This window comes from Nothoprocta perdicaria, unplaced genomic scaffold (genome assembly GCF_003342845.1).
Source record: "Nothoprocta perdicaria isolate Ctin4 unplaced genomic scaffold, notPer1 scaffold_106, whole genome shotgun sequence".
Classification (NCBI taxonomy): domain Eukaryota; kingdom Metazoa; phylum Chordata; class Aves; order Tinamiformes; family Tinamidae; genus Nothoprocta; species Nothoprocta perdicaria.
The window spans coordinates 856,447-881,614 of record NW_020454161.1 but is presented as its reverse complement, the minus strand read 5'-3'; the positions used below and the strand labels follow the sequence as shown (position 1 = coordinate 881,614).

The 25,168-nt window shown below is 42.8% G+C and overlaps 2 protein-coding genes across 2 annotated transcripts in view; one reads left to right on the top strand and one right to left on the bottom strand.

Annotated features, from left to right (window-relative positions):
- Window positions 1-3,421: 3,421 nt before the first annotated feature.
- On the top strand, window positions 3,422-7,656 carry AGR2 (anterior gradient 2, protein disulphide isomerase family member). The gene is made up of 7 exons (XM_026045007.1): window positions 3,422-3,572; window positions 3,674-3,737; window positions 3,831-3,883; window positions 4,927-5,000; window positions 5,393-5,456; window positions 6,513-6,596; window positions 7,394-7,656. Exons 1-7 carry the CDS (start codon window positions 3,422-3,424, stop codon window positions 7,441-7,443), a joined length of 540 nt encoding a protein of 179 aa, XP_025900792.1. The 3' UTR covers window positions 7,444-7,656.
- Window positions 7,657-8,965: 1,309 nt separating this feature from the next.
- Window positions 8,966-25,168, bottom strand: part of TSPAN13 (tetraspanin 13) — a 16,931-nt gene continuing 728 nt past the window's right edge. The window contains exons 2-7 of the mRNA XM_026045106.1: window positions 21,717-21,768; window positions 15,046-15,213; window positions 12,744-12,824; window positions 11,584-11,697; window positions 11,143-11,253; window positions 8,966-9,906 (exon numbers count right to left, since the gene is read on the bottom strand). Of these exons, the coding sequence (XP_025900891.1) occupies window positions 9,832-9,906; window positions 11,143-11,253; window positions 11,584-11,697; window positions 12,744-12,824; window positions 15,046-15,213; window positions 21,717-21,768 (601 nt within the window). The 3' untranslated portion in view covers window positions 8,966-9,831. The remainder of the gene's footprint in view (window positions 9,907-11,142; window positions 11,254-11,583; window positions 11,698-12,743; window positions 12,825-15,045; window positions 15,214-21,716; window positions 21,769-25,168) is intronic.

The following is a 25,168-nucleotide window of genomic DNA, read 5'->3' as shown; positions in this document are numbered from 1 at the left end:
TTCTTTGCTACCAGAAGGCAAATTTGCTGTAGAGACATTTACAACTAGCTCATTTGAGGTTGCTGTGTTTTAGGTGACAAAAAGTCCTCTTGAGTAGCTTTATTTACATTTTTAAGTTTCTGACAGAAAATAATTCTGAACAAGCACCATGAAGGGGAACACATATATATATATATATAAGGCCAAAGAGTTTTCAGGATGCATATTTAGACAAGCTCACAAAAAGTGTGCCTATTCATTATCTTTTCACATAGCTTGAAAGCAACAACAACTTCTGTAACAGGGTTTAAAACTATCAAACATACACTACTAAGTGCAGCCTGACAAGTCAGCAAGAATATGTTAAATTATAATTTAGAATTGCCAGAGATAAGACAAAGGTTTCAAAAACGGGTACCCAATTATTTGACTCCTAAATCCACACTGAGGTGGATTAAGGATGCTACTTGATTGTTCAGAGAGTTGTTCCAAATACTCAGTACTTAGAGAACTTTTTTTGAAGTTTTAAGAAAAAAAACCCACACACCTTAGAGTGGAAATGACTTGGATTCACAGTGTAACAGCTGACAAAATACATCTCTGAGCCTTCTGGGAGAAATATTCTAATAGGAGCAAAAATTTGTATGCAATGTCTTTCTTATTTCATTCAGTTATCCCACTGTACATGACATGAAACATAGAAATGGGAGTTAAAATGATGAGCCTCCCCAAAAGCTTTGTTTTCCCATACAATATCACCCTTCTAACACTTGAAGTCAAATATCTGAGCAAAGCACCTAAAGGCACATTTGTAAGGAACAGTAATTATTTGTTGCTTGCGTTTACCATCTTGCTCCTTAATTTCCTGTTATTTTAAAAAGGTTTAAGAAAACTGTAATCCAAAGCATCATTTTCTCTGAAATTCATTCACACACACACAAATAAAATGGTGTCATTAGCAGCTATCAAAAACGCAACAAATTTCAAAAAGGAAAGGCCATGTCTGATTGATTTCATCTACCCAACTGAGTAATGTTAAGTGCTCACTGCTTGTGGAGATGTGAATTAAGTCTCACTAAAATATATGAGGCACACATAGTGCTTTTAGTTTCCATGTATATTACCCAGGACAAGAGCGCTGTGACCTCTTAAAGTATTATCTGCAATCTGTGCCACTAGTAAGGATAACCTCCTAGTAATATAAGATGGTCTACAGTCTTCCTGAGGCATACACTGAACTACACACATCTGAAACCCAGAATGGTAGATTGCTATATTGTAGCTAAAATAAGTGTCTTCAGAATTAATCATGACATTTGAATTTATTTAGATATCAGCTTATGAACATAGACGATTTTGATGGCTTCTAAGTAGGCTTTTAGGGAAGAGCTTCATCAACTTTCATTAATGTTCCATTAAAACTTTTCCTATAAAGTGCTATATGTGCACATGTATATATAGATCCGTATAATGTGCATGGTTAAATATCTAGTTAACACCTTAAGTACTGAGTCATCATCTAATTTTTTAGAGGACTACAAGAACACGGACTCAGGTTCAATTCTCAGCCAATCAAAAAAAGACAAATCACTCCTCAGGCAAATCATGAGTCTGGGTTTAAGCTTACTTGGACTTGGAGCTTTGCCAACATTTTAAAATCCCCTTTTAAAAATGTCCAAAAAGTCATCAGAATCATCTCTGAGCTTTATATATAGGTTACAAAAGGAAACATTAATGTTATTTCATTTCAAAATTAACCAAGAGTGTTTTGGTTGGGAGGAAGTTGGAAGATTTAGCTCTTTGGCAATATATTCAAATCCCCAGCTCGGGGTGGAGCTGGGGTGCAGGAAGGTGCATAAATAGGCAGCAGGAACTGCAGTGCTCACACTGTAACTGCAGACACCCTCYCACCTGGACAGGCAGCGGGCGAGTAAACAAGGTAAAGCAATGCAAGCTTCTTGGACAGGGCCTGAAACACCTGCAGGATCGGGTTACCTAGAGGCAAGCAGCTCATGGAGGGGAAGAAAAGAATGCAGCAACCTGGGGACACGGTGGGACAGCTTGCCAAAAAGAAAGTGTGTTGGGAAATGCTGCCTTTTCAGGTTAAAAGAGGCAGGAAGGGAGAGGCTATGTGGGGTGGAGAACTTAGCAGAAGTGCACAGAGCTTTGCACAGGTGAAGTGTTARAAGAGCAGGTCTAGTGATTTTCTGTCTTTGGTTTCCTTGTTGGCAAATGCTTTTTTTGTCTCTTTACGCATTTCTTTTGGAGCAAGCAAGAACAACTCACTAGGCAGCACTGGAAATCCTTTGAAGTAAAAATTAACTTTATGTAATTTTCTTCCTTGCAAAGGGGACTTTTCTCAGGGCAGAAGGCAGTCTTTCAAAAGTATGTTTTGAGCCTTTGAAACAATGGCTCTGGGGATGTTGGAAGTTTGCTGATGTCCCAGTGACAATGAGCCATTCAGATTGATGCAGTTCAGCTAATGCCTTCTCCAGCAACTCCTCCTGAAGTCCAGAGGAATGTTTCTGCTTCCCGCAACTTTCATCTTCTTTAGCTGAATTTTAAAAGTTTCTTGCCCCTGTAGTTTTTGCCTGCATGTTCTGGATTTTATAAATTGGTTTTGGAATATCTTCAGCCTTTAAACAGGTATTTGAGTTTTCAAGAGCGAAATTTAATGAGGAGTCACAGGGTCACTTTGCTGTCATGCTCTCACCACCAGCTCTCCCCACAACTGGAAGCAGTGTCCCAGCTGAGGAGCTTCCCATCAGGTCCTCCTCACCTCCATCCCAAACCTGAGGGTCAGGCTTAGGAAGGCTGCTGTCTACCTTGTTTCATCTCGTAAACTGCATTTCAGTTCTCACTTTTGCACTGATAATTCCTTATCTTTAAGGACTAGATTAGACTAATTGGGACTGGGAAACAGGCTCTGAAGTTTCAACCCTGGCAGTAACTTGCATCTGTGTCCATGATATAGGCATAAAACATAGCTTGCTACTTACTTCTCATTAGAGATGATATAGCTGCAATAGAGGAAGAAGTTACATAAATTATTTTTTCAGCAGCTGCTGCTGGAGTACTTGGTTACTACAATTCTGAGAGATCTAGGTATAGCCGTGCATGTAGGACTTCCAGATTCTTGTAGAAATTGCCAAAACTCACTTGTTTTACTGAGCAAATTCAACACTTGTAAAAGAGCAACCAGCACCCAAGGGAGCAGCTGGGAGGAGCGTGGCCCATGGGAAGAAGAGAGCAGTATAAGCAGCTGATTCCTTGGGGAGTTTGCTCAGCAGACCTCCCTCGTGCSTGGCCTCCCCCGAGCGCAGGCCGCCCCGGGGCCGGCGGTTTCGGCCCTGACTCGCCCTGCTGCACCCGGCCCTGTCACGCCAGCGCCGCGGCCGGCAAACRGGGCAATGTTGCGTTTCTCCCCTCCCCAGAGGCAGCCATGGAGAAGAGCTACATGTCCGTGTTCCTGCTGCTTGTGGCCCTCTCCTGCACCCTGGCTAAGGAACCACCCAAGAAGGAGACAAAGGGGCCCAAGGATACCAAGGACACCAAGGAGACCAAGCCCAAACTGCCACAGACACTCTCCAGAGGTAGTAAAAATACCTACTATGCAACCATGCGACAGTTCAGATTCCTATAGCAGCTCTAGCAACTTAATTCCKGCTTACATGCCCTGCCCTTCCCCCTGCAGGCTGGGGAGACCATCTCCATTGGACACAGACCTACGAGGAAGCCCTTTTCCGCTCCAAGACCAGGTACCCCCGCCCTGCGAGCCGGGCCCCCCTTTTCCACAGCCCCCAAGTCCCTCCTGCGCTTCTCCCCACCTAACGAGGCACCTTCTTTTTCAGCAATAAGCCCGTGATGATCATCCACCACTTGGAAGACTGCCCGCACAGTCAAGGTAGGCACTCTGCACCGAGAAGCATCAACCGTTCAGCGGCAGCATGTGTCCTGTCTAACGCTATTAAATGTTAATAATGTATATATTAACAATAATGTAAATAATGTATATATTATAAATGTTAATGTAATGTTAAAGGGGGAAAAATACTTGCTCAGTAAGAATTTGTGAAATACTAATACAGAAGTAGGCATAGTATTTTTTAAAATCAGTATAAAATACTGTATTTCATCAAGCACAAAAATACCTGAATTTTGGTCTTACAAGGTACTTTCATCTCTTTATGAAGACAGGGAAGGGCATAGATTAGGAGGCCTTGAACTGCGTATTTTTTGGTTTGCATTAGAATTGGCTGAAATGGAGGGCAAGACCCCCATCTCTATCAACAACTGAAATCTTCTGGAAAGGAAGGGGAAAGGAAGTATTCAGCTCTCAAGATCACTGATATTTGTAAACCAGCCTGACCACAGACAAAACAAACCAGGCAGAAATGGGTTTGGGGGTGATTTCTAGCAACTGAGGCTGCCCTATACTCTCTGTATTTCTGAACTTTCAAGCTCCTCATCTGACCAGTCCATACAGCGAGATTTTTGCATCCATCAATACTGCCAGTAACTCCCTAGGGAACTTGATCCAGGCATTAAGATATTTTTGAGACATTTCAAGTTGAGGTCCTACACCTTCACACTATATTGTTAGCACTTTAAGGGCTGGAGGCTAAAGCCATACTAGCAGAACAGGTTGAGAGAGACAAATACTCCAATTCCATTTTGAGCAGAGAAACTTTGAAGAGATCTGCACTAGCTGAAGGAAGAGGAAATTCTGTACTGTTAGAGATGATCTTTTATAGCAGAAAAATGAACCTGAATGAAGTATAAATCTTTATTTGCTGTAAAGTAGAAAGTCTGCCAGCCAGCAATGTGTGAGTCTATCAGTTCTTCTGAGGCGTTTTTTAAAGCCAAGATTTCAAAGCATATATATATTTATATATTTATATTTATATTTATATATATAACTGTTATTCTGCATTGCTTCCACTGCAGCACTGAAGAAAGTTTTTGCTGAAAACAAAGAGATACAGAAACTGGCTGAAAAGTTTGTTCTCCTGAATCTTGTGGTAAGTTTCCCAGTTATATTTCCTTAACGGAAAGCAGTAAGCTTTTTTTATTTTAATTATGGCTTTCCAAGTTAGCTAGTCTGTTTAATAGATAGCCATGTCTAGGAAAAATGGTCAAAGCTGAAACATGACAGATTTAGTAATAAGTCTCTTATCTCTAGCTATCATAACCCCAAAATATAAAAGAATTTAAAGTTCAGTACTTTTAACTATGTTTCTGTTTGCAACTCCAGATGTTAAAAGATCATATCTGAATGAGTAGATTTCTTAAGTTGTAAAATTTTGTAATTAAGCTGTATTTTGTAACACAAACTATAAAATAGAAAAGAAATACATATCTGTAACATACCCAGTTGCAATCTTGAATAAGAATCTTCCTGCTTTCTTTTAAGTATGAAACAACAGACAAGAATCTTTCACCTGATGGCCAGTATGTGCCTAGAATTTTGTTCATAGGTGAGTACCTTAAGCATGAGTGCTGAGCTTGGATTGAAGGCCTTGCTGCATTAGGAGCCTAGCACATAACAGGAATATATTCCAAGAGAAATACAGACTCTCTGGCTGTGTTTTGCTGCATTTATGAAGGAAAAAAAATACAGACAGACACAGAATTAGCAAGCAAGAACCTCCTCTTGGAGAAGGTTTGCATAGCCCAGAAAAAGGCAACCGTGCACAGCAGGGGTGAGGAGGTTGATCACAGCTCTGCTTCAGCGTGGGCAGGATACAGTGCCTTCACCACCWGCCACACGCTGATGCTGCCTGACCGTGGTGCTCTGCTTCACCTGCAGGCCTTGGGTGCACCTCCAGAGATGAGCGCACCATGCTCTAGCCCTTGAGCATTTCACTGTCCAACTTGGATTAAAACTSAGACTAATCCCAGCTGGTCCTAAATTAGGGCCACCTGTGATCCAGTATGCCTCAAGGGCCAGATTTTCTAGGCTGAAGACCTAGTTCTGTGCTCAGCTCACTTGCACTAGCACCCATAAGCATTTTCAGTTTGCATATGTTAGTGGCCACACATCYATCTATTCCTTCTTCCAGGAGAGCTCATATAGTACACGCACATTCCATCACCACAAACCTTCAAAAATCTAGGTCATGATTCACACTGCTATTCATCAGCCTCTCAGAAGACTTAGATGAACAGTATTTTCTGTTAACCAAAACAATTGCTGCTTTTCTATGTTTTTTTAATTTATAGCTTGAAAGRTGTCTCAGTTTACAGACTTGTGTACTATGCAACATAGGATCTAAGGCTGATCAATATTAACTGGAATAATACCTATCCCTTTATTGATAAGCCTGCACATACAAAACTTAAAACTAAAACTTTGATTACTTTGGAGAACAACATGCTGTTGGTCATTAGTGGAAATAGAACAACAGGCTAAACGGATTAGCAGATCTGCTTGCATCCTGAATGCTTCTGCAACACTAAGTGTAGAAAATTTATTATCTTATGCTCAAATCATGTTACTCATGTCCTCTACATTTTTTCTCATCCTTTTCCAGATCCCAGYCTGACTGTGAGAGCAGATATTACTGGAAGATACTCAAATCGTCTCTACGCCTATGAGCCTTCTGATGCTCCTTTGTGTAAGTACTGTATTCTCAAAGCAGTCATATTTTTCATGTAACAAGAAATAGCACTAGGCATTACACACTTGCAAGCAATAATTGCTGGAAGACAAGTCATCCAACACAAGGTAGGGACAGATTTGGGAAGAATATAACCATTTCACTTCTACTGTCTTGTGACAGAAACACTCAGAATTGTTTCATTCAGTGTAGAATTCATTGAGTTAGAGATCTTCCAGGCCCACTGGAGGTCATTTGGTCTGTTGGTCTTCAGCTCTCTAAAGTCTAAATCTAAAATCTTCAGAAATTAAAAGGTATGTTAGACTTAGACTCACTGATCTGAAGAAAATGATGGTACAGCCCTGGAGCTTTGATAGCCTTCCGTTTTGAAAGAAAATATAGGTAGTAGGAACTTGCATAATTTAGTAGTATTCATTGTAGCCAAGAGTTAGACCATGAGTGCTCCTGCGTATAAACCCCATGGCCTGGGTCAGCAAATCTTTTCTGGAGGCAGKGAAGGGTCATATGCAGTAGCCTTCCCTCACCACAGGAATATTGTGTGCTGTGCAGTTCATGTCCCTGAAGTGTGAATAACTGCATTTGCATTACAAAAACACTCTCCGCAGATGCAGTGAAACAGATGATGCTCCCTCCTCATGCTCAGCATAGGTTGCAGAACAGTGCATTGAAATAAATATACCAACAGGGACATGGGCAAGAATTTTAACAATAAAAATGACACTTCTTTAGCATAATTGTAGACAGACTGTAAGAAAGTGCAGCAGAAATAACATGTATGAATATTTCACTTCTAGTGCTTGCAAATATGCAGAAAGCTCTGAATACCCTGAAGACTGAACTGTAAGGGGAGGGAGGAAGCCCCTGAATACCATGAAGTCTGATCTTCCATCTCTTCTCCACTCACTGACATGGATGAAGAGACTATTTACAGTGGTTTTTAGTGATATACAGTGCTGGTTTATGTATACTATAAACACTATGGTCTTACACCAGCACTCTTGTACTGGGCAGCATTTTTAAAAGCTAGAGGCTTTTAATTTTGAAGGCATACAGAATATTGTATGATCCAACTGTAAATTTTTTTTTTTAATAAATCCATTTCAAATGTTTACAAAGAYGATGTTGTGTTTCTTTCCTACCTCATTACCAGCTACTGTTACTGGTAAAAGTCATTGCACTAYAGGAGGGTGCAGGATTTTCTCAGTAATCCATTCACACTCCAGGATCACCACTCATATTTAGAGATCTGAACCCCTCAAAAAACAAGTACTAAAAAAATGGGGGGCAGAGGGAGTTAAAATTGTAGCAGCCATATAGTATTATTTTAACCTTTATTTAGCCTCTTCCTAAGCCTCCTATTTACACTTATGTACAAAATGCAGAGCCAGTTGAGACTGGGAAAAGGAGCTGTTGCTACAGTGAGCCGTGAGGTGACTGTCACCTTGTTGACACATCTCACGAATGGCCGGTTGTTTGTGTAAAGAGGCCAGCGCTGTGGGAGCAGCTCTGTGCACACACAGCTATGTAGCACCCCCGGAATAACCCCAAGGCTCCTGGTCCTGTTCCTCTCCATGCGGGAAGGTGACTGTAGCGGTAGGTGTTGGAAACACAGGCATTTCCAGGCCGAGGAAGTGCAGCCCCTCACAGCTGGAGCACCAGGAGAGGGCGCTGGCAGCAGGCGTTGAGGAAAGAGTTGGAGCTGGCACTGCCTGAGGAGAAGCTCTTCTGGCCACCATCTTCACATCCCTCYGGCTGTTCAGGGTCCTGGGTCACCTCTTCCCTTTGACATTCACAACACCATYTCTCCTTTGGGAACATGGGCCACCTCTTCTCCAGAGGAGTTCTTATGAACAAATACTTAAACATATTTTGCCTCCTCTACATGAGAAAGGAGGTACTGCCTAGTAAGGGCAGACCCACCAGAATCCCTTTCCCTCTGCACCTAATCCTTCCTAGGAGTCTCCCCTTCCCTGTGGCTCAGCTCCTTAGCAGACGGCCTTAATACTTTTCCTCTTTTCTTCCTGAACATTCTTCAGAGGTGCCCTTCAGGCCCCAACAGCTGCTTATCATTACCAGAGACAGGCATTTAATGAAGATACAGAACAGATCTGAAATTCTGCATGGTTAAGACCTGGAGCCCTGTGCACCTCTGGTGTTAAGATGTGCAAACTTCTACTTCACTGTCTCTCTTGCATSAAAGGTTGGACCATGCCTCCGTTCTGCTCACAAAGCACAACACTGCACAACCATTTGAACTTTTTATTTTTTTTTTAAACTAAACACCATTTTTTTAAACACTCTCCAGTCTCTCATCAAATCAAGTCTCTTGGCTGGATGACAGAGAAACATGCACAAGTTATCACAACAGTTTTACACCATTTGTAAAAATAGTTGTACAACCACTTTCTGGACATCAAGTTAAGTTTGTTGCATTAACAAGATGRCAGACCACTACTGATTCTGATGCTGTGCACATACTAAATTCCATTCACATTCTAAAGAGAAAAGTTTCAAGTTACTCATCTGTGGATTAAATTTTCGTGGTCTTCATTCACTCTTCTCTTAATGTCTTCACTAAAAATAGAGTATTTTCAGTTTCTTAGAGGAATTCTAAAGCTAACAGAAACCCAAAGCAAACCAAGCAGTACAGGAGTGGAGAAGACTACAATAGTCCTTTAATAWGCACATCTGTGCACTACTGAAAACAAAATATTCAGGCTCTATTTTTCTATTTTTACCCCAATAGGAGGTTGGGAGACCATTATTAAGACATGAAAATAAATTTAGCCTTATTCATCCTGATGGCTAACCAAATCACACAGCTCCAAGCACCCAACGTTTTTATCATTTTAATAAGAAGCCATATGAATCATTGTAATTCATGAATACAGCAGAAAATACTTCATTTTTTTCAGACAAAGCAGTGAGCAGTGTTATAAAACTCACTGAATCACTGAATACATACAGTTCACCACACCAATTGTGGAAGTATTAACAAAGTCATTTAAGCAGCTCTGAGTAGCATTCTGATTCCGTCCAGCTACTGCATACACTAATCAACTTCAAGTCAGAAATTCTTAGAAAGGCAACAATAAAAAACTAAAGATGACAAGAACTTTTTTTTTTTTGAATTCACACAGATTCCCTATTATGGAGAAATGAGAAACTATGGAGAATTAATATTTTGAAGTAGAGGTCACACGAAGAAAATTCAGTCCTTCATATAAACTTGTCAAAGAAATGCACTAGGATTTGCACGGGGATCCTTTTGGTTCCTGTATCTGTAGGTCAGCCAGACTCCTAAAATCTGAAAACAAAGGGCAAAAACATCATTAAGCAGGATGTCACCATCACAACTTCCAAGAATTTTACAAAATTTGCTTCTAAGCATAAAAGCCTGACAACAAATTTCTAGTTCACAAGTTTAGGATATTTGACTACTGTTAAAATCAAGCCTCCCACATTTCTTTACCTTTTAAAAAAAAAAAAAAAAAAAAAGAATGCACCTCTTTAGAAAGAATTTGCATCTAGCAATGACAAGGAAAAAAAATGTGCACGCAATATTAAATAAAATATTTATCATGGAATGCATACTTTAGAATTCTTTGACTTCTCCCCTCAAAAGGGCAGAGATTCATAAAACTGGTTTTTTTTTTTTACTGCAACAGCAAATAATAACCCTCAGACTGTCTCCCTGTACACTATCATTTTAAGATAGGCTTTTTTTCCAGTAGGTTTTCCAATCTTTCCCTTTCCCCCCCAAACAATTGCTTCATTTTTTACAGACAAATCAGCATGGAAGCCAGAGTGATTCTGCTTAAGTTGCTGTATAGCTCTTGCTGCTTTAACACCCATGAGCCTTCTGCAAACTGCATTAAGTAGCATGAAGAACATTTTCACATGCTCTATTGTGGAGCTATGAAAGACCTGCCATGAGGATTTACATGAGGAATGAGGATTTTCATTCAGCAATGGATAGAACAAATTTAGGTACCATCTAAAGACTCAAAAATACCTTTTAAAACTAATGTTTAAAACACAATTCATAGCACAGCTCCTTCAATGCTTCACTCACCACAAAGCTGTATTTTTGCACTATGAAAGGCACCAACAAATAATAAAAATAAGGAAAAAAAATGCAGAAATGTGTGAAGAGACAGGGAGAAGGCAGAGGAACAAGCAGCWGCATTCCTCTATTATTTTACTGGAAAGCTAAAGTGAAATGGTTAACTTTACAGAAACTTGAGCATGTTTACAGCATCATGTTTTAAATCTGGTATGTGGTTGCAGTTTGTAATCTAAATAAAAGAGTAGTTTGTGAAAACCTCCGTTGTTGAAGACAAGTCCTACTTTTGGCAAACTTAAGCAAATCAATAGGTTGAGAAAACTTTATCTAATTAATTGCAGTATTTGACTCCTGAGACAGTAGCAGTAGTACCTGTAACAACCCCCACTAAAATTTAAGGCTTTATTCTCCGATGCAATTAAGGAAGGAAAAAAAAAAAAAAAAAAAAAGCCCTCCATTTTTAACCAACTCACTCACCTCTGTGAAGCTGAAGAAAAGTCCTATGCCTCCAACAAATCTCAGCACCATTCCAGAATATTCCTCTATTACCAGTAGACAGGGTCGACACTGGTGACTTCTAAAGCAATCCTGTAAAAAAACGTGTTGCAAGTGGTTAATTGCACTCCATTTCCTGACACACTTCACCCACTGAACAACCAGTTAGCTCTATAAAAGATGGCCAAGCACAGGTAAAACTCTGAACTTTAGAAGTCTATGAAAATATACAAATAACAAGACAATCTTTGCAGGATGCTCCATCATTAGGYCTCCAGCAAGGTAACAAGGAAGCTTAGCATCACTGCACAGACTAACTTATACACTTGTTAAAACTCTCAGGCTTTTATGAAAATATGAAAAAAAGTCATACATTTTTGAACACAATCAGTTACAAGTATTTTCACCCTTTAAACAACTTACAGACAAGCAGGTTTCATTGGGATCAAAGGTTCTGAATCCACAACAATTGAGGTTTCTCTCAATATCTGCCCTTGCACTGTTGGTGTTATTCCATCCAACCTCCAGGAGCTGACTCTAGGATGCAGAAGTACATAAGTATTAAATTAATAAAAACTACTATTATTACACTTCTGGGAAACCAATATGCAGGTAAACAGGTAAAGTACATACAGGCAAAGTTAATGATTCCCTTCTCCCTACCTTGACAGAAAGAATCAAAACCAAGTGTTCGCAAAGAACAGCCCCAAAAGGGACTTCATTTGCTCCCATTCAATAAAAAGAAACCATATCACAAATACTGTCACACTGATGCTACCCTTCTTCCACCAACTGAGGACTATTTTGCAAGTAAAACCACGGAATGCCCATGTCTGCCAGGATAACATACTGAAGTATGACCTTAACATTCACGCAACTCCAGTAGCTTGTGAAATAGCAGCACCTAGTACAGTTTATGACCATAATTCATTTTCTTCTGTTCTTTTCCCTAACCCCAGCAATAGCATTAATATTTGAAGATGTGACCAATCTGACAGGGACTGCTCAGAGTTTAAATGAAACATGGGCTTCCACACAGCCAGTTGATCACTTAATCACCCTCTCTTTGCCTATTCTTAGTGCAGTAAAAATTATTCACCACATCCCATGGTTTTACTCTTCACACTTACGGGTCACCTCTATTCCTAATGCAGTCATCACCTTCTCCATTACACAAGAACAATTCAGTGACTTTATCACCTTTGCATTATGATTACTGGAGCTACAGCAATCACACGTCAGCTTATCGGGAATTTCTGAACACACGATAAAGTCAAGGTACCAGGCTACTAAACTTGTCACCATGAACCTAGATGGGAAGCTTAAAAGCAAAAATAAAAGCTATACACACAGCTAATGGGCATTTTTGAGCCCAAAATTACCTACTTTTTCCCCTAGCTATCAAAGCCCAGCATTGCTTGAAGCTTAGCTCCTATTTAAAAGGAAGATACTGACTGGTTCCATTTAAAGATTTCTGCTCTTTACAGAAATAAGATTCACAAAGCACATTTTGTGGAAAACAGAAAACATATACAAAAACTGCATAGTCTAGATTAACTGACAAGTCAGGAAACATTTCTTACCTGCTGTTCCTTGTTCAGTGCCAAGCAGGCACAGGAGACAGAAAACTGTACAATAAAGACAAGCAAAAGAATAATCATGTACTGGAAGYGCTAGTTAAGGATATACTCCCAAATTAATTTTGCTCATATCACATTTATAGCTGCTAGCATTCCTCACTTAATTGGATAACAGCAGGTGGACACAGAAAAGAAAACAKTCTCCCCAGCAATCAACCTCCACTGACAACCTTTCTCACTAATCACATACAGGCCCTGTCTTTCTACATTAYGTGTTCTTTGCCTGGCAAGAAGGCATGAGCAGGGACATCAGGGAAGAAGCACAAGTCAGGAAGAAATCACCCTTTCCTACTTACCTTATATCCAGAACTACCTACTTCTCATGTATTCGTCAGTTTTAATTCATACGCTTAAGTCTCCAAAGAACTTAAATACAGTTCCTGTTTCATGTTCAAGAGGACATCAGGAATTTCTAAACAATTCACAGTTTGAGCTTTCCTGAAACTGCACAGCCTTGTATTAGAACTTTTGTTACAACTTTAAAAAAAAAAAAAAAAAGAAAAAAGAAATACAGAAAATCATTTTATTTATTTATTTTATAACGAAATTCACTCCTCTTGCTGGCCTCAATGGTTATTCAAGATATGGACAAGAATATGACTTACAGCTAAGTAAATCAGTTTGAAACCATGCTCCGTGTGTGTTCTATTCAGGCCCATGTTCTTTTTCCCCTTTGGAAACATACAACGTGGTTTGAAACCTCGGCTATTGCAGAGCTGAACCCCTGCACCCAGAGTAACAGATCCACCTGGAGCAGCAGCTCCCCGGTACCACCTCTCACTGGGCTTGCTTGGTGCCTGTCCACGCTTGAGAACAGAGCTGAAGTCAACTGAAAGATAAAGGAGCCGAACAGAGTCTGCAGCAGCTGCTGCTCCAAGAGGCTTCCGAGTCCCGAGGAGGGACATGGAGCCGGACTGCACACCCTGCTGCACAGCATCCCCACTGCTTTGCTGCATTTTTGTAGGTAAGTCTGAGGCCCAACATTCAAGCACTTCTCTTATTGAATGAAGGCCAACAACTTCCTCTCAGTTTCCCACAGGGTAGGAACATGAACAGTCCATTTCATATGGTAACATTATTAGCTGTAAATATGTGAATTGGTGTAGTCTGATCAGTGGAGAATCTGCCTCCCAATACACCTTGTGTTCAGTATCTGCTGTGCATTCTTTAGACAGGAAAACGAGGGAACGTATGTGACAATATTGGCAAAGATGCCTCTCTGGTCTCCCTCTAAGAGGATCTTGTGTTTGAGAGAGCTACAGCCAAACCTTAACTTTGGGTGTTCGTGTTGTCACTTTAAGGTACTTTATCCAAATGAGGTAAGAGGAAAACACTGTTCTGGGTACTCCGTGACTGTTTTCTTTTTCCTCTCCAGTGGGGGCCTTGTATAAGAAAAGGAATTGAACTTAATTAGAAAAAATCAGAGAGCTGCCTCTGGAACACACAGCCTCATAGACTTTCAGAGTGATAAAAAGAGCACAAAAGAGACAACATATCACAGTGTAGATGCAAAAGATTAAGTTTTGAAAGTCAGACAGTGGATTTGTTCCTTGGCTACTCTTTCCCGAGGGAGCAGTTATTTGTAAAGTCACTTTGACAAAGGACTTTTCAGTAGACTGAAATGAGAAAAGTAAGATTTTTTTCTGATGAATCTATTCTCTCATCCACACAGAGCAATTCTGCTGTGCGAGGCAGCACCAGACAGCTTATGCAGTGCCAGGGAGCACAAAGGGGCAGCAAAGCACTCCGAGAAGGCCTGTGCTCWCTTCTAATCCGGGATCACAAAGGAGGGCGAGGTATGAAAAGAAAGTGCTTATTGACAACATCTGCTGGTAGTGATGCATTTCTCTGCMAGTTATCACCAGTTCACTGGCCTGCAAAAGTCTCATCTTCCCACACAGTTAAACATTAACACCTTGTAAATGCCTAGCTTGTAAAATGGTACAGGCTCGAGCACGCAGTAGGAAGCACCTGTGACTTACAAGCCACCATAAMCAGTTCTCAGCAAAACTAACATTTCTTAAAAGAGGAAGGGGTTGGTAGTTGTGACGTGGGAGCCAAAACACCAGAAATGGAAGGAACTGGGAACACAGTAAACTGGAGCGGAGGTTTACACTGAGCTTGATCAAAACTGACTCAAGTTCTCTTTCTGAAGCGTCTATCACAACAGTCTCGGTCATTAAGAGTGAGTTATTTCGATGGCTTGAAAGAAGCTACAGTTGAAGTAAATACATCAAAAGGATACAAAGAACAGCAGTACTTGATGATGTTTCACCGCACCAATCAGTCCAACCAGGGCAATTAGGAAGAGGAAAATTCCTACTGCAATTGCGACTCCAACGACTCTCAAGCTAGAGATGAGGCCAAAGCCAATGCCCCATGCTGCAATCCCAATCAGCAGCAGGCTCACCAGCTGGAGGGAAGAAAAAAAACACAAAGTCAGTTTGCACATTAAAAAACAGGGTACAGCCACACTCTGTGTATTTAAAAAAAAAAAAAAAAAACATTTTTAGAAAGAAACATTCTTTTTGGCTCAAAGAGAAGAGCCACCCACAAGCCAACCCTCCACTTCATCCTAGAGATGACTCTAGTTGCAGGGATTTGACGGCCCCCTCTGCTAACATGGGGCAGTTTTAACTTTTTAACCTCAACCCAAGCCATGTTCAATGCAGCTTCCCTAGTCAGGTCTAGAAATAGAAGCGTGGATTGTAGCCAAACTGACAGATAAGCTAAGCTAAAACCACTGGTTTTCATAATAATAATAGAAAAATGAAAGTTCCATATGTCTTCCGAAATACTGACAGTGCATTTAAAGAAAAYAGAATATACAGCTGCTCAGTTCTGAAAATGTAAATATTGAGAATACTCACTGGATATGTATTTTCCCAAAACTTTCTAATCCTAAATACAATGTGTTAATATACTGAAGCTTCTATGTAATTGATGATATGATACAATAGTTAACAAGGTCACACAACATTTTAACTTTTTAGATCCATATCTCAGGAAAACAGCTCTGCTGTGAAGTCAACACTATTTCAATACTCAAAGACTTGTGTATTTCCTTCCTTTTAAAGATGGTATTCGGGGAAGGCAGCAGAAACTGTCCCAGTTAGTTTACTTATATAGGCAGGAAGCTCCAGCCTTTCCTGTTTCCATACCAAAACAAYAAGAATCCGTCATGAAAACCCATAGTGAAATCTGTAACGAGACACAACAGGAGGGAAGCAGCACACAAAGCCCATCTCCTAGATAGGAGAGGCACAGCACACTCATTTAAAAAATAAGTTAGACCTATGTGTAACAAGGTCTTGTAAAGCCAAGTGCATATTCTGTTAAGTATCATTAATTCAATATGAAAGTTGCATTTTTCCAAACCTTGACCTTGCTAAAACACACTCAAAATTTGTGTTACTACAAAGAAAGACTGTAAAACTGTTTGGCCGCGTCCCAGTATTTTGCTCTAATCAATAACAAACAAGGACCAAGCACTTACACTTGGTTAACAGTTTCCACCCAGACAAGATGGCCCTCAGAAACAGGGAGCAGGAGGGTATTTCCAGGTCACCCTTCATTTTAGTACATTTCCCTTGGAAGAGGGAAAACTTGTTGGTTTTAGGTAGTAAACATGTCTGCATTATCTTTTTCAGCCAGAAGGCTTTTCGGAAGCCTGGCCCATCTAACACCGTTTTTGGGTAGGGAAACCTAGCACGACGCTGGGGAAGGCACTAAAAGCAGCGGCGACGCGGGGCAGCAAAACCACCCCCGGCTCTGCCACGGGCGGATTTGCTGAGCGTAGCTGCACAACGCTGCAAGCTGCTCCATGATGTTAAGTTAAAAATTAGCCTTGCTAATCAGACAGTTAAGTGCAAGGTCTACCTGTTCCGGTCTATGTCTATTCACTTCATTTCATTGTCTCAAACCACCGAGATTTATTTTAGCATTTAACTGTCAGAAGAGAACAAAAACACAAAAGCAACCTCGCTGCCTCCTTTCCAATCAGATACTGCAGGCTCATGTCTACAGCAGCTCCGGGGCACTGAACTCRCACGGGTGCTACACGCAACCTCTCRAAAATGTTATCTCATATTCCCTGCGAGAGATCTCAGTGTTMTATCATATTTCAACTTATTTCAAAGAAAGGCAGAACAAACCTTGCCCCCTAATCACTCCCATCAATGCTTTTCTCCAGGTTTAGCTATGGCTGCAGGTATTTATTTTAACCTGTTGGTTCCTGTATACCAAAAACCTACATTTGTTCAAGTCTTTGCTTATTAACTTCACTCAGTTGTTTTAGGCTTATGAGGTTTTACGGTTCAGAGCAGAACTGACCAGAAACAAACCAGGAACCTAAACAAAATCAACACCTAAAAAAACTCCTAGCTAAATGCAGTGTGTGTGTATGTACCACATACATAGCTGCTGCTGTTCATCATCTCAGCTTCTGGTGTTTTCAGGATAAGTACAAGAAATTCACATGTAAGACGCTAAACATTATGGTTTAGTTTAAGCTTTTCTGGCAGAAACAACCACATGCTGACTCTGGAACAGATACTGTTTTCAAGTTGAAAAGCAGTTTATTTAACTTTTAAGCCTGCTGTTGAGCAAATTGAGCAAATGTTCATGAAGCAGGTGCACAGCTTAAACAGTAGGATAAGTTTATAACCAAGATACATTAAAAAAAAAACTTGTAAAGGAACAGAACAGCATCAGTCTCTTTTCAGTAATTCCTAGCTATGGAACAGTGTTTGCATTTTCAGGTGTGTTCTCCACAACACTGTTTATTCCTGTTTTAAACTGGGAAGTTGGATGTCCAACATCCAATTCCCCCCAGTGTCCGGAGGCTGAGCCCAGGCTCAGGTCTGCGTTCCAGCCTCTCTGAACGGGGCCTCCAAACAGCGAGACCCACAGCTGGGACCAGGGTAGAGGCCAGAGCAGCTAGAGGCTACCCTAATTTTGGCTACTTGCAATTGTGACAGGTATTTTCTATAGGAAACCAGTCTGTTTTGGAGCTGGGGTGACAGCAGCAGCTCGTGAGCCGTTGTGGAAGCGGAGRGACTCCCACGTGCAGCGGGAAGCTGGACTCCGCGCTCTGCCCTCACTTCCAGGCTCCGGACGGACAGCGGGAATCAGCTCCTCCGGACCTGCTCTCGCCGAGGTACCCGGCGCCTGTGCAGGAAACGTGAATCCTCCCGGTAGCGACGCCGGATCCAGCAGGATCCTCCCGCTGCCGGATCCAGCTCGCAGGGTTAGGGGCTCGGGGCAGCCCTCCCAGGAACGGGCTCCTCTCTCGCCAGCTAAACAGACACCAGTTTTTTGCCCCATCTACACCCCCAGAAACAACTTCTTGTTTCCCCTCCCTTCTTACTGTTATTCTGTTACGTAATAAAAATAGATATAGCTTTATGGTGCTGTAATATGAGCTAACGTAAACTCACACTACTGTAAACATGCACATACACACACAAAAAAAAACATTCAAGATGTTTTGGGAAGAGATTTTACAAGTGTGTATAACAATGCAAGGCTCAGAGCTTTAATTACCATTAAACCAGTAGAAATTACTAGCCCACAATGCTTATTTAGGCTTGAAACAAGGGGATTTAGAGGCAGCAGTCCCAAAAGTGGTGCTGCTGAGACTTTCAAGTAAAACACGCTTGAAAAGAAACCCATTAGAGACCCTCACCACTTTCACATGAGTAATGTGCACATTCTAAAGGCACAAATTTATTTTCCTAATAAAAAGTTATGTATTTCTCTAAAAAATTGAAAGGTTTCTCTGCAAAACGTGTTTTATGTTACTGTGACCACATTTCACGGCATGGAGCTCCTCAGAAGAGGACAGGATTATCCTTGGAAGTCTGAATTACGATGGGAAACTCCATTTTACCTACTGATTCCCTATGTGAAGCCACCCTCTGCTACCAGAGTTCCCTAGAGCTGCCCAATAACCCAGCAGAGATGGATGCAGTCCCAGCACTGGACTGGCCCTGCTCCCCATACTTGAAAAGGCAAAATTAGAGAAATGGGCTGTAGTCTGAAAACCAGCGGGACTCCAGGGCGCAAAGGGTAGTAACAGCTCCAATATACTCAGTAACTTCATCCACAACCCGAGCAGTTAGAGAGAATGCACCCCCTGAACACTGGCAGGTAACACTAAATAAATAAAGGAATGGCTGACTCTCCAAAAGAGCGATCTGAAAACTAGATAAAGCACAAGGGGAATTACCAGAACAAGAGAAGCAAATTCTTGTAGGTACTGATTGGCAGTACAACCAGGGGCAACAGGAACGTGCAGCAGCTTGGCAGGCTCAGACTGGATATTAGAGAAACCCCTTTGAGGGTTCCCTAATCCTGTGGGAACAAAAGGGGTCCCCTTCCCGCCGCGCCGGGTTATGGCAGCTCTGTGCTCAGGAGCCCTGAGGATGGCAGCAGATGAGGGCTGAAATCCAGCCCCGCGCAGGAGGGGGATCCAGGCAAACCCCAGATACCGCCCCCGGCGGCGGCACCTCCAGCCCCACGGCCACCTGCCTCCCCAGGCACCTTCGCCCCGCTCTGTGCGCACAGATCCAAGATTTCAGCCGAAAGAGCATGGCCACATTTCACACTGATCAACAATACACATACATACATACTGGGACTTCAGAGATGTACTGGAAAAACAGCCRTTTATACACAAAGAATAGTCTGTCACGGGAGATCAAAAATCTGCTTCTGGTCTGCAGTTARCTTACTGTCATGACTAAAGAATTACCATCTCCCCCTTGCCTTACTCCTGCATAAATCTCTATTTTAATCCATCTAAAAGCTAAGAAAAAAGAAAAGCCAGAAAATCCTATCAACCTCTTCTTCATCTCTTTTTCATTTGTCATACTTCTTATCTCCAAGTTGCTCATCTCCCCTCCTGCCGTCCCCTCCTGCTGTATTGGATTCACGCCCTGATTCTTACATCTACTACATGTGTATTTGTCCACAAACTTCTACCATTTGTTAGAAAGAAGACCAAGGTATTCCTCCAAAGTGGAATGTTTTCACTAGACAACACCACACTGGGACACCTCCAGTTTCAAAGCCAGTTTTCCTGCCTTTGTCCACGGCACAGCACAAGGTTATTTTGACTYGCTAGCAGTTCTTCAGGATTTTCCTGGGCTACATCCCAGGTAGAGAGRCACGCACACAGTTCACATTTTCAACAGCTTCTTGCAGTCCGAGACCAAAAAGGAGTCAGTAAAAACTCCACTTCAGCACTTAAGTTTCAAGAAGTGTGTTCTCACCCTTCCCAGGTACAGAGATTAAGTAGCATTTAAACTAGTATCAGCAAACGGAAATATTTACAGAGCAGCTGTCAGGCTGGATGTGGAGCAGGAACTAGCCGCAGGCAGATCACATACATGATGAAATACATCCTCCCYGGTCCCTCCTTACATAGATAAATTCATACTTCCTTTCTTTAAGGGGGCTTTCAAATTTACCCCTCAAGGAGTGTATACTTCATGGTGCTGCCCTCTCGCTCAACTTGGCTGATTATTTCTTGGCAGACACAGGGAATGCAGAAGACAGCTGTGAAAACGYGCAGCGATGCAGCAGGCAGCAAAGAGCCTTCAGCAAAGCCAAGCCACCTGGAGTCACCTCYGGCACTGCTGTGGGCCAGACAGCCCTGCAGTGTGCGGCTTTGTTCCTTTACAGTGCTCCTTCGGCCTCACTGGAAACACAGTGAAAGCTCTGGGCACCTCGAAGGGTTTGTCACAATAATAGCCCTTGGGTGAYGTATTTGGATGAGGAATGAGCAGCTCTGACCGGTCCCAAACACTGGATGTGGAACAGGGACCTACGTGCACGGCAGTCCTCCCGCCTGTCAGCACAAAGGCCAGGCCCGCTTGTGATTTCATGCTCCAGTTCAGAGTTCATATTACGAGCCAGTAATTAGGACTAAAGTGGTTTTGATGAGGTAGCAAGCACAAATGTTAAAATGGCAGGGGGATTTATACTTCCTGGTCTTTGAAAATGCAACTTTTCTGCTGCGTGGCAGGACTGCCCTGGTTCACTGCTATGCGTGGGTCRGGTTTTTCTTCTTAGTTTGCTGAGAAGCTACGTTTTCAAGAAGACCAATGATCTCTCAGACCCCTCCTTCACACACTTCTTCCTCAACATGAAGGCTCCAGTAAGTAACAAGGTTCCTAAACTCCAGTCCAAGGGCTTCTCTAAACCGTGCTGACGTTGAAGTGTCCACAAACACTGCTACAATGCCTGAAGCAGATCAAAACACACAAGGCTCCAAAAAAGTCTCCTTTGGTGCTCCATCATTTCCCAATTCTCTCCCTAAACACAATCTGAGTACCTAGCTCTAAATGTGACTGCACAAGAAAAGTGTGTGTATATATATATACACATAAATATATAAACGGAAAAAATCACATTGACCTACAAAACCACCTCGTGTCTAGCTATGCTGATCTCTTGAGCCCCACTACTAGAAACTGTTGTAATTTTGTCTCCACTGACATACAGTGTAATGGTGCACAGCTACAAGCACTACCAAAAAGCCTTGAAATACACTTGTACCTTTCTTGTTCACTGTTTCGTATTTTCAAGTGTGATCACAGAAACTTTCCAAAGCAAAATGAGGCTGGATTCACATGGCCAACAGTCACATACTGAAGGGCTTCCCTACCACTGTTTCACTTGCACAGAGATTAGACACCAGCACAGACACATGGCYCCCTCAAAGTGATCTTGGGAAAGCAGGAATGGCTCTGGAACAACCTACCACATCCGGTAACCACCCAGGATGGAAGAGGAGTTGAGACTTCCCACGTGCACTCCTGAACACTGCCCGAGGACCATCACACACAGCAAACCCAACTCAGAGGGACTGACTGGTCCACCAGCACGAAGGAAAATGCCAGTTTTCCTCACCTTGTAGCAGGACCTGGGATTCCTTGAGCTCTGTCTGCCAGCACCAGGCTCCCTGCAACCATCACAGCGGTCRGGAATTACTGGAAAACATGGGCAACAGCCACATTCCCTTTCACCCAGGAAAACTCAGACCTTCACACCACCTCTYAGACAAGGCTTCCCTTATGGAGGTTTATGCAGGAGCTGGCACACGGGCAYGGAGTGCGCCCACGGCAGAGACGCGGGCGTGGTGCAAGCAACACGGGCACTGCGGAAAGCACACGCTGTGACAAACAACCCCGGTCCTAATCCGATAAGGTCTGTCCTAATTTTTGCACATTTACATCATGCAGGGAAAGATCTCGATCACATGAATGTGCTAACCCCACTACCAGCAACTACAAGACCATGAACTGTTCTGCTTTAAATGGTGAYGCAAATAACAGGACACTGTAGTCTAGGAACAAGTTCAGAGAGCAAAGTAGTATAAGAAGTCAATTGTTTTAATGCAGATTTTTCTAGTGCTTAAAGATATGTATTGATATTAATATGCATCTATGTATCTCTGTGCTATTCAATATACACATTTAATGGAAATATCGATACAAAGACACCAAAAACTTTCCTTTAATTTAAAATGGCAGCCTAGGTGTGAGACTCATCAAAACAAAGTCAGGGCATTTCTATACAGAGCTACTCCTGCAGTCACAAACATTAGCTGTTTAAGTGGCTGCTCAAATGATATAAACAGCATCTGTCATAAAAATGAACTGATTTCCCATTCCTGTTTTTTTTYCCCCCCTCCTTCTACTTCTTTCCCGACAGCCCTGCTGCCCTTTCAGCTTTTTAGCACTAAGCTGGGACTTAGGAATTTCCCTTTCCTTTCGGAGAATATGACCAGAGGGAGCTACCAAGCACTCACACTAACCAAGTACTTAGGACTTGCTTGCGAGGAACCCTGTCCACCTCAGAAAACTGTCACCTGATTCACGTGAGCAAATATTGGTGGAGCAGGATCCTCGGGTTCTCATGCCTGCAACATCAGAAAACTTAAGCTAGACTCACAGCCTTGGATATACGTAAGTTGTGTGGGTACAATTTTACTCAGTTCTGACATTCAAAGGGGGGAAAAAAGCAAATATGAAGACAAAACTGTGCCAATATAGGAATTTTTAATGCTAGATTTGAGTATGCAGATGGGCAGGTCTTCAACATAAGGCATTAATCCATCAGTGCACTTCCTTTTACAGATATTAAGTCAAAGAATAGCCTTGTCTTTCTCCACTGATCCTATACCCATTAGAAGCAAGAGTCTGTGCAGGTGCCAGAATCATTCATATAAAATATATCTAAACATGAAATCAAGGCCTAAGAACATTAAGTGAGTCCAGAAAATAACCAGAAGTCATCAGCAAAGTGCCATCTGAAAAGAAAGCAATTAGGTTACTGCATTTTAGGGTTTTTTTTTTTCTCTTTAGAACAGCAATTAATTTATTTCTGCCAGGACATACACTATTGCTTGGTGTACTACTGGGCAAACTAAAACAGCACAGCATCCAAACCAAGCTCAAACACTCTACTTTGCTATTTTGAAAATTAAAGTATTCTGGAAATGCTTTTCTTTAAAGCAGAACACAAATAATATACAATTCTTGGGCCATTTCCTTCTATGTACATGATACAAACAGACACTTCAACATCAGCCAACAAAGTGCTCAAGAAGAGTTGTCCAGTCAACCTTCATAGAATCATAGAATGCCGAAGGTTGGAAGGGACCTCAGAGGTCATCGAGTCCAACCCCYCTGCTCACGCAGGGTCACCTACAGCACGTGGCACAGGGCTGCATCCAAGCGGGTTTTAAAGATCTCCACAGAAGGAGACTCCACAACSTCCCTGGGCAGCCTGTTCCAGGGCTCTGGCACCCTCACTGTCAAAAAGTGTTTTCTCAAGTTCCTGTGGAGCTTTTGGTGCCGCAGCTCGTGGCCGTTTCCTCCAGTCCTAACCTTATCGCCCCTCCTTCTCCCATCAATTATTACTGCACAGTAACGGTGCTATACAGCATCAATGTGGCTGTTCCAATCCAAATCTTGTGGTGTCACCTTCTAACGACCAAGGCACAGAGATTCTCACACGTTCAACAGGGTCAGTTCTCCCAGATTAACYAAACACCCTAAACACTACTTTTGCAACTTGGCAATTAAAAGCACTAGTCTCACAACTTAACCTCAAGCAGCAACAGGTAGACATTCCAGTCACTGTAATAGGAAGCACCTACATTTTAGCTGAAGAGTCAGAGTATATTGTGTGTACGTCTGATAAAAGAACAGCAAGTGCTACCTACAAAGTAAATTTTACTCACCCAGGGATCACAGCAGGATTCAGGCCATAGGTTGTAGAACAGATGTTAGAAGTCTTTAAGTTCAACCCACCCTTGCTGAGGCCAAACATGCTCACGAGCCCTACCAGCCCTCTCAGGTTTGGTTAATATTTGACTGCAGAAGTGGTGGTATCCTCAGAAGAAGGCACCTGTTTACCAAGTGAGGTTGTGTGTGCATCATGCTGGACAGACCCAAATTTCTTTCTCCTCTTGCACAGCAGAAATAGAAGAAGAGGCAGGGGAGGAAGTCTTGTATTACATGGAGGCTACTTAAGGAGAAACCCGAGTCTGGGCAATCCAACCTACCCTCATCGAAAGGCACTACACTGAGCACATCACCAGGCACGGACACCAAACGTGGGGGTGCCTGCCCCCTTCCACTCATTCTTCCTCTTTTCCCAACCCTTTTCCAGGGCAGAGATGGGGACCAGAGTCACCCGAGACCCAAAGCGGTACAACAGCACACAGCTCCACAGCACGGGCGCATCCATTCACGTTCCATCCTGACGGTGGTCACCAGGTCTCCAGTGACCGCCCGCTCCGAGGGGTGGCYGCCGAGCTGCCCTCCCTCCCGCGGAGACGGGGCAGGAGCGTCACCAAAAACCCTGTCACCAAAGCCCTGGCTGGCTCCGGGTCGTCCCCGCACCGCTGCCCAGGCCAGGCGGGTTGACATCAACCACCGGAGGCCGTATCGCCTCTACAGGGGGTTGCGAGAGGAGGCCAGCACACGGAGCTGTGCTGCTTTCTGCTTCTYGGTGTTTTAAAATAATAAAAGAGAGAGAGAGAGACCTGCGGATTGTTTGTTTGCTCTCCAATGAAAACGAGCCCCTATCCTTATGGGAGGGAGGGAGTAAGGACAGAGAGCTGCCCGGACACCCCAGCTCCCCAGCACGTCCCCCACTAGCGGGACACGTTTCACGTTTCTCCCTCTCGCCCCACGCCCGGACCCGGCAGCTCCCCGAGCCCGGCCAAGGCCGCCCACGAAGCCCCCCGCGATGGGAGCCCCACACGGGACATGCCGCCTCGCGGGGCTCCCCGGCGAGGCTGCCGCCTCCGCGCGCCCCGGGCGGCCCTTGGGGCAGCGCGCCCGGCCCCG